The sequence below is a fragment of the Podarcis vaucheri genome, assembly GCF_965113315.1.
Source record: "Podarcis vaucheri genome assembly, chromosome: 2".
NCBI lineage: Eukaryota > Metazoa > Chordata > Lepidosauria > Squamata > Lacertidae > Podarcis > Podarcis vaucheri.
Window position 1 is genome coordinate 129,909,846 of NC_138760.1, and position 9,706 is coordinate 129,919,551.

The following is a 9,706-nucleotide window of genomic DNA, read 5'->3' on the forward strand; positions in this document are numbered from 1 at the left end:
AACTTGTTCATCCTTTGTATGCCATTCCAACAATAAATTATACATTTTAGACAAATTTTTTAACTTTAGAGTCCAACAAGTCCGTTTCCAACTTAGTTTTTTCAGAAGCAAAACCATTTTTCTTATCTAATTTTTACAGTTCATTAATCTGGTGATAATGTAGCCAATTTATTTTATCTTTAATTTGATCAAATGGTTTTAATTTATATCCTTCTTTATCTTCCAGCAACAGATCAGCGTATCTCAACCACTTGGTTTCCATATTTCACTTTTTGGGGGCCTTTTCCTCCATTGGTGAAAGCCATCTGGGTGTTTTCCTCTCTAAGAGATCTTTGTATTTTAGCCAAACATTATATAGAGATTTTCTAATTACATGATTTTTACCTTGTCATACCATAGAGAAGCATGCCATCCAAACACATTGCCAAATCCCCCCAAGTCTAAAACATCAGCATCATCCAGTTGTATCCATTCCTTAACCCAGCAGAGAGCTGCAGCCTCAAAATAAATCTTCAAATCTGGCAGGGAGAATCCCCCCTTTTTCTTTTGAGTCCATTAGTAATTTATACTTAATTCTGGGTTTCCCCCCTGCCAGATAAATCTAGATTAAGCTTTCTGCCATTCTTTAAAACATTTCACATTGTGAATAATTGGGAGGGCTTGAAACAAAAAGAAACATCTTTGGCAATACATTCATCTGAACCACAGAAATCCGGCCCATTAATGACAATTTTAAATTTGACCAAATCGCTAAATCTCTCTTGATTTCATTCCATAATGAATCGGCTGGGTGAGGACTGCAGGGCCTGCTCCCTGGGGGCGTGGCCCAGGCCCTTTATCCCGGCTATAAAGGGACTCCTGCTGCAGGGAAGCCTCGGACCATCGGCTGGGGCCTTCTCCAACTGGCCCAGGGGGCGTGGCCCAGGCCCTTTCTCCCAGCTATAAAGGGACTCCTGCTGCAGGGAAGCCTCGGACCATCGGCTGGGTGAGGACTGCAGGGCCTGCTCCCTTCCAGGGCCTTCTCCAACTGGCCCAGGGGGCGTGGCCCAGGCCCTTTCTCCCGGCTATAAAGGGACTCCTGCTGCAGGGAAGCCTCGGACCATCGGCTGGGTGAGGACTGCAGGGCCTGCTCCCTTCCAGGGCCTTCTCCAACTGGCCCAGGGGGCGTGGCCCAGGCCCTTATTTGGAACAAACTTTTGGGGAAGCTGGGAAGTGTTCTGCAATTGCTTCCCTGTTCCAATGTGTTTTAAAATGTCCTCAAGCAGTCGGTGGCAATTTAAATTTGTATTTCTTTTTTTCCTTTTTTCTCTTGCTGGGGGTGGGTGGGTGTAATGGATATTTGGTTGGGGATTAATTTTAGTGTAATTGTTCTGTTTTTGTTTTCTGTTGTTTTATTGGTTCTGTATAGTTTGTGTTTTGTTTTTAAGGGGTGGGATCAGGGCTGCCTGGGAGTGAGGCCCCAGCCAACACGATGGCTGGGACAAGTTCCACAGGGCGGGAAGCACTGGGACATCCGATCTCGGTGATCATGGGCAGGAGGCGGAGTTACGCTAAGACCAGACCATGTCATTACCGAGGAGGCAGGTTTAGTCGTTGTTTGAAGACTATCCCTGCCTCCGGGTCTGGCCTTGACCAGATGGATACTGGAATCAACAGGGGAAACCCACATAACCTGAAGGTGTTGCTGTGTAATGCCAGGTCAATGGTGAATAAAACCACTGCCATCCACGACCTGATTGTGGATGGAGGATTTGACCTGGCTTGTGTGACAGAGACCTGGTTGAATGAGACAGATGGGCCTGTCCTTGCTGCCGCCTGCCCACCAGGTTTCTCTTACGCACAGCAACCCAGGTCATGTGGGCGGGGAGGGGGGGTTGCAGTGATTTTTAGGAAGTCATTAGTCTGCACCAGGCGTCCTACTGGGAAGACCCAGTTTTCTGAGTGCATGTTCTGGAAGTTGGGCAATAGGGGCAGTACAGGATTCCTTTTGGTGTACCGACCTCCCCGCTGCACCAAGGATTCCCTGTCCGAGCTGCTTCAGGTCGTGGCGGATGTTCTCCTGGAGACACCTAGTTTGGTTGTCCTGGGGGATTTTAACATCCACGCCGACACGACCTTACAAGGGGCCGCTCGGGACTTCGTGGAAAGCATGGCCTCCATGGGGCTGTCCCTGAATAAGTTGGGCCCAACTCATAGTCATGGACATGCCTTAGACCTGGTATTCACCTCTAGCGACGTGGGTGATCTGACACTAAGTAAAAATGAAACCAAAGAAGTGCCATGGTCAGATCACTTCCTGGTGCAACTGGACTTCTCCGCGACCCTTCCCCTCTGCAGGGAGGTGGGACCAATTCGGATGGTCCGCCCCCGCCACTTAATGGATCCAAATGGTTTCCAGAGAGTGGTAGGGGATGCTTTATCCCATGTTGATGGCCTTTCAGCTGATTCCCTGGTGGCCCGCTGGAATGCGGAGTTAACCAGGGCTATCGACTGTCTGGCTCCGAAGCGCCCTCTCCGATTGCATGGAGCCCGGACAGCCCCGTGGTTTTCTTCGGAGCTGAGGGCGATGAAACAATCGCTGAGACGGCTAGAGCGTCGGTGGCAGAAAACTCACTCCGAATCTGACCGGACACAGGTTAGAGCTCAACGTCGAGCCTACCAAGTGGCGATAGCGACGGCGAAGAAGACTTTCTTCACCGCCTCTATTGCATCTGCAGAAAATAGTAGCAGGAGACTCTTTCAGGTGGTCCGCAACTTAACGGAACCACCTTTACCATCGGGGCCTTGTAAAGACCCCAAGATCTCCTGCAACGATTTTGCAACGTTTTTTGCAGATAAAATCACTCATATTCGGAAGGAGCTAGACACCACCGTGGGAGCAGGGCTGGGGCGGGAGAGTGCTAGAGCCCTGTCTGGTCAAGTTGCATGGAATCAATTTCAATCCGTTACCCCCGAGGATGTGGACAGGCTGCTTGGACGAGTGAAACCAACCACCTGTCTCCTTGATCCTTGCCCATCCTGGCTTATAAAAGCTAGCCGGGAAGGGCTGGGCGATGGGCTCTGCGGGGTGGTGAATGCTTCCCTCTGTGAGGGAACATTCCCAGATCCGCTGAAAGAGGCGGTCATTAAACCGCTTCTTAAAAAACCATCTTTAGACCCGGCCAGTATGGCCAACTATCGCCCAGTCTCAAATCTTCCATTCTTGGGCAAGGTGATTGAGCGTGTGGTTGCTGAACAACTCCAGGCACGCCTGGAGGATGCGGACCATTTGGATCCCTTCCAATCAGGGTTCAGGCCTCATCATGGGACTGAAACTGCCTTGGTCGCACTGGTTGATGATCTCCGGCGAGCTAGGGACAAAGGTGAGAGTTGTTTCCTAGTTCTGCTGGATCTCTCAGCGGCCTTTGATACAATCGACCATAACATCCTTCTGGACCGTCTAGAGGGGTTGGGAGCTGGGGGCACTGTTATACAGTGGTTTCGCTCCTTTCTCCTGGGCCGTGTTCAGAAAGTGGTGGTGGGGGATGAGTGTTCAGACCCTTGGGCCCTCACTTGTGGGGTGCCTCAGGGTTCCGTCCTCTCCCCCATGCTTTTTAACATCTATATGAAGCCGCTGGGAGAGATCATCAGGGGGTTTGGACTGGGTGTCCATCAATATGCAGATGATACCCAGCTCTACCTTTCTTTCAAATCAGAACCAGGGAAGGCGGTGAAGGTCCTGTGTGAGTGCCTGGAGGCGGTTGGAGGATGGATGGCGGCTAATGGATTGAAGTTGAATCCTGACAAGACAGAAGTACTGTTTTTGGGGGACAGGGGGCGGGCTGGTGTGGAGCACTCCCTGGTCCTGAATGGGGTAACTGTGCCCCTGAAGGACCAGGTGCGTAGCCTGGGAGTCATTTTGGACTCACAGCTGTCCATGGAGGCACAGGTCAATTCTGTATCCAGGGCAGCTGTCTACCAACTCCACCTGGTACGCAGGCTGAGACCCTACCTGCCCGCTGACTGTCTGGCCAGAGTGGTGCATGCTCTAGTTATCTCCCGCTTGGACTACTGCAATGCGCTCTACGTGGGGCTACCTTTGAAGGTGACTCGGAAACTACAACTAATCCAGAATGCGGCAGCTAGACTGGTGACTGGGGGCGGCCGCCGAGACCACATAACACCGGTCTTGAAAGACCTACATTGGCTCCCAGTACGTTTCCGAGCACAATTCAAAGTGTTGGTGTTGACCTTTAAAGCCCTAAACGGCTTCGGCCCAGTATACCTGAAGGAGCGTCTCCACCCCCATCGTTCTGCCCGGACACTGAGGTCCAGCGCCGAGGGCCTTCTGGCGGCTCCCTCATTGCGAGAAGCGAAGCTACAGGGAACCAGGCAGAGGGCCTTTTCGGTGGTGGCGCCCGCCCTGTGGAATGCCCTCCCATCGGATGTCAAGGTGATGGAAAACTACCTGACATTCAGAAAACATCTTAAGGCGGCCCTATTCAGGGAAGCTTTTAATGTATGATATTTTAATGTTTTTTTGGTTTCTGTGGAAGCCGCCCAGAGTGGCTGGGGAAACCCAGCCAGATGGGCGGGGTACAAATAATAAATTATTATTATTATTATTATTATTATTATAATTTCTCGTAGTTATCTTTGTATAAATTCAAATTTTTCACCGACAAATTAACCCCCAGATATTTAACTTTTTTCACAAAAAGTAGGCCTGTCTTGTAGTAATTTCCTTTCCTCATTGTCCAGATTTTTCTCTAATACTTTAATTTTGCTCTTATTTAACTCAATTCCTGCTACCTGTCTGAACTCCTGTACAGTAGTGCCTCGCAAGACGAAATTCATTCGTTCCGCAAGTTTTTTCTTCTTGCGAGTTTTTCGTCTTGCGAAGCACGGTTTCCCATAGGAATGCATTGAAAATCAATTAATGCGTTCCTATGGAAACCGACTTCAGACCAGGTCCCCCGACAGTCTGTCCCCCGACCTCTTCTGAAGGCTGGGGGGGGGGAGACAAGGGCTTTTCTTCCCACCCCCAGCATTTTAAAAAACCCCGCGACAGCGGGGGACTTCTCCGCTGTCCGGGGCGATTTTAAAATGCTGGCAGGCAGGAACGAAGCCTTCGCTGCCGCCCGCCAGCATTTTAAAATCGCCCCGGGACAGCGGAGGACTTCTCCGCTGTCCCGGGGCGATTTAAAAGCCCCCGGGAAGGCAGGCAGGGGGGAGCAAAGACTTTTGCCCCCCGCCGGCCTTCAGAAGAGGTCCTGGACCTCTTCTGAAGGCGGCGGGGGGGGGGTGAAAGTCTTTGCTCCCCCCCCCGCCTGCCTTCAAAAGCCATCCGGGATAGCAGAGAAACGAAGGCTGGCGGCGGGAGGAGGTCTCTCCGCCCCGCCGCCAGCCTTCGGAGGAGGTCCAAGGACAGTGGGGAAGACGCGCTGCGCTTCCCCGCTGTCCCGGAGATTTCCCTATGGGCTTTCGTCTTGCGAAGGAAGCCCATAGGGAAATTCGTTTTGCGAAGTGCCTCCAAAACGGAAAACCCTTTCGTCTAGCGGGTTTTCCGTCTTGCGAGGCGTTCGTCTAGCGGGGCACCACTGTATTGTCTCCAGTGCTTTTACTGCACTGTAGTCTGGATCTTGTAATGTCAACACCAAGTCATCTGCAAAGGCTTTTAATTTATACTGTTTGGATTCTACTAATATACCTTTAATTTGTTCATCTTTCCTTATCATGCTTAACAAGACCTCAAGGACCGAAATAAAGAGCAGAGGGGGAAGTGGGCACCCTTGCCTGGTACCCTTCTCAATTCTAATTTTCTCTGATACCACATTATTTACTATAATTTTAGCTTTTTGTTCCTGATAGATCACATTAATACCGTTTAAAAACTCTTGACCAACCCTAATACTTTCTAAATTATGTGTCATAAAACTCCAAAATACATTATCAAAGGCCTTCTCCGCATCAATAAACATTAACATTGCTTTACAATTTTTTCTTGCTTCCAACTTTCCCAAAATATCTACTATATTCCTAATATTATCCTTCATATGTCTTCCAGGCAGAAAACCTGCCTGGACCTTATGGATATATTCTGACATGACCTTCTTCAGCCTCTTGGCCAATATATTAGCAAAAATTTTGTAATCCACATTAAGTAGAGAGATTGGTCTATACTTTTTGGCATTAGCTCTATCTTGATCTTGTTTTGGATGTTTGGCTAATATTTCCTCATTTTCTTCTATTTCTTTTCTAATTTGATACATTTTCTTTTCTCTGTTTCTTTTATGAATCACATTTTGTTGAATATAAAATCTTCTTATACCAGCTTTGCTCACCTCCCATATTATTCTACTATCTGTATCTTGCTCTTTATTAATTTGGAAGAATTCTCTAAGTAATTCCTGTGCTTTACCTAGTATCTTTTCAACATTTAAATTTTTTTCAGTCATTCTCCATCTTCGATTACTAATTTACATTGGCTTCTTTTTGAAATATTTTGTCTTTCAGTAGCCTTGAGTTTATAAACACTAGGTAATCTCCTGGGCCTTTGTACATGTTTGATCTTTCTGATCTGATCCTAAATATTTTGTCCACATCCATTAATAATTCGTCTTCCTGTACTCCCATCCACTTTGCTAACTCTTGGATTATTTTGTTCTCAATTTGTTCATTTTGGGATTCAGGAATTCCTCAGAAGTGCAGAACCATTTGATGCCAATAAATGTCCTAGACGGCAATCTGATCTAATAATTGCTCTTGTGCCTTCTTTATCTCTGTTATGTCATCCGCTATAATCTCCTGATTTTTCCTCAGGTCTTTATTTTCATCCTGAATCCGTTTGGACACTTCTTCTTGTCTTGATTTTTAATTCTTGAACTGTTTTGTCTAGCTCCTTATTTTACCTGACCTTGGAGATCTTTTACCTGACCTTGGAGATCTATTATTATTTTTAAATGTTGTTCAATCTTATTGTTCATTGAATCCGGTTTATCATTTATATTTTTGTTCATGTTGACTATCAAGTCTTTCAAATCTGCATTGGGATCAATTTCTGCTATTGAAAGTCTCCTACCTTGGGAGCTGGCAGTAACAGTTATTTTAGATTGTATTTTCTTCTCAGACATCTTGACCTTCCATTTCTTTTTCTTATGTACACAGGTTAATATGCTTTGGCCCAGGTTTGGCTGGTGATGTCTTTAAATAAGACCAGAACCTCCAAGTCTGTAATATTTCAAACTGTTGGGAGCCGTCAGGTTATGAATATTATTCCCACTATTTAATAATGGAAGAGATAGAGGAGTCGGCTTCAAATACAGAGGATGAGCACATCAACACATTTTGCCTGCACTTTTAAAATTGTCTGCCAGATGGCGCTGTGCACTTTCCCTTCTTTTATTACTAACCTTGGTTTCTCTTCTTTCCCTGTTCCTAAATTCCCAGAATGCTTTTTAACTGTCCTTCCTCTTTCTCGACTGTATCAGAGCACTTCCCTCGACCCACCACTGAGCGCACCACACAGGGAAGTCTCATTTTTACTTTTGCTTCTGTCTGCATTTTGTTGACCAAAGAGATGACTGACCTTCAACATGGATTGGACTCCATGACTGAGCCAAACAAAATCTATCCCAGATAAAAGGCAAGAAATTCCAGCTAAAAAAGGCAGTGAAAACTATAGTAAGGCCTCACATCTAACTCTGCTCAGTTCTTCCTCTATCACAAGCATCCATTAACATTGTTCAATAATCTGGAGCTCCGTTTCTTCCTGAAGCTCTAATTAGCTACTCTCTTCATTGCAGATGGTGATGAATTGGAAGGGGAGAACAAGGGGAAACACAACAGAATCCACATAGCGGAGAAGTCCGATAAATATTCAAAGTGTGGAGAGAACATCCGTCAGAGCTCCCAGTCCTCCCATCAAACAAAGAGCTTAATTCAAAGGAATAGCCTCACTTCCCATCAAAGAATTCATACAGGGGAGAAACCATATCAGTGCTTGGAATGCGGAAAGAGCTTCAGTCGAAAGGACAATCTCACTTCCCATCAAAGAGTCCATACAGGGGAGAAACCTTATCCGTGCTTGGAATGCGGAAAGAGCTTCAGTCAGAGTGCCACTCTCATGGCCCACCAAATTATTCATACAGGGTTTAAAGCATATCAGCGCATGGAATGTGGAGAAAATTTCACTCGGAATGGTAGATTTGGAATCTAGTCCAACCCCCGCCAATGCAGAAAAAAGGTCATTTCAAGCATCCATGACGGATGGCCATCCAACTTCTTCTTAAATACCTCCAATGAAGGAGAGTCCTCTCTCTTCTGAGGGAGTTCCTTTTCACTGTTGTCTCTTACTATCAGAAAGTTCTTCCTGATCTTTAGGAGGAATCTCCTTTTGTGTTGCTTGAATCACCTCTTCAGATTCCTTCATGACCTTGAGAAGGACTTCTGTATGTCTGAGAATGTCCAGGGGATTGGACCATGCTCTATATTAAGGGGGGAAACCCATGAAGAGGAGTCCGATATAGGGCTTAAGTCATCTAGGCATTGGTCAGATTGTCATAATTACAGACATACTTACTGGTTTGAACGGAAGTGATTCTTATTCCAGGGGAAGTGGTGACTGTGAGATTCCCTGTGCTCTCACCAATATTGTCCAAACGTCCAGTAAAACTTTGACACAGCAGACCAATAGTTTACCCGCTGAGGTTGATGTATTGGGAGGTTAGGTTTAGGGCCGTGTGGTATTGCTTAATTGTATGTGGGGTCCCTATAAAGGGAACTTCTTCCTCTAGTTGGGAGGGAGACTGGTCAAGTTACCATCAGTTGAATGCAACATTTAAGTTAGATTTTAAAAAATGGATTTGCAGAACAAAACTCACAGATTGAAAGCTTGTATATATGCTAAGGGAAAACTTCATGAAGATGATGCAGAGGAGTCAATCTAGATTATCAAGGGTCTGAAACCAGGCCTTCTGAGGAGGGCTTGAAGGAACTGGGGGTGGGGTGGGGGCGCGTATCCATTTCAAGTGATGTAGGAATGAAAAATCACGGGAGACGAGAGAGGCAGGTGTAACATGAGGCGTCTGTCTGGGCGGACCCTGAGAGCCTCTTTTATTGAATATTACAAGCATTGCCACAGGTGGGCCTGTGGCTGATTGGTTGATACATACACAAAGAAACTTGTGATTGGTTAACATAAGTACTAAGGCGGGAATTACATGTGAGAGGTGGGGATTACATGTGATCATTTATCATTGATGGAGTAAAGGCTGGGAATCGGAGCTAGAACTAGACAGGCATGAAGCCTCCTAATTAAATTGTAACTAGAGATTAATATGGCACGAAACAATATAACAATCAAGTTCTGTAGATGTGGTCAGCTAGGCATGGAGAGCAGGTCATGTTGTTTTCCATGTGCTTAGGATGACTGAACAAGGAAAAGAATGTCCTGGTGTTTGGAACAGTTTTGTACAGTTTGTGCAGAAGCAGATTGTAAGCAAGACTTTCCCAGAGTGCAAGAGAAAAGAGGAGCAAGAGAGAAGAAGCAAGGCTTCCCCATAATGCAGCAGTTATGGGCAGAAGGAGAACCAACAGCTATGTGCAGAAAGAAGACTTCCCTTTAAAGTGAAGTTTGCCGAAATCTACGCTTGCGACATGGGCTGCCATATGTCGAGATTTTCCCGGACATTTCAGCAATTTCCGCCTAGACGCTGCTTACAATTCT

At 46.4% G+C, this 9,706-nt stretch overlaps 1 protein-coding gene across 1 annotated transcript; it reads left to right on the top strand.

Moving 5' to 3' along the window:
• Positions 1-1,471: 1,471 nt before the first annotated feature.
• Positions 1,472-8,979, top strand: LOC309526244 (uncharacterized protein; the record flags this gene model as incomplete). The annotated part of the gene is made up of 2 exons (XM_082212157.1): positions 1,472-1,522; positions 7,874-8,979. 2 exons carry the CDS (start codon positions 1,472-1,474, stop codon positions 8,195-8,197), a joined length of 375 nt encoding a protein of 124 aa, XP_082068283.1. The 3' UTR covers positions 8,198-8,979.
• Positions 8,980-9,706: the final 727 nt, after the last annotated feature.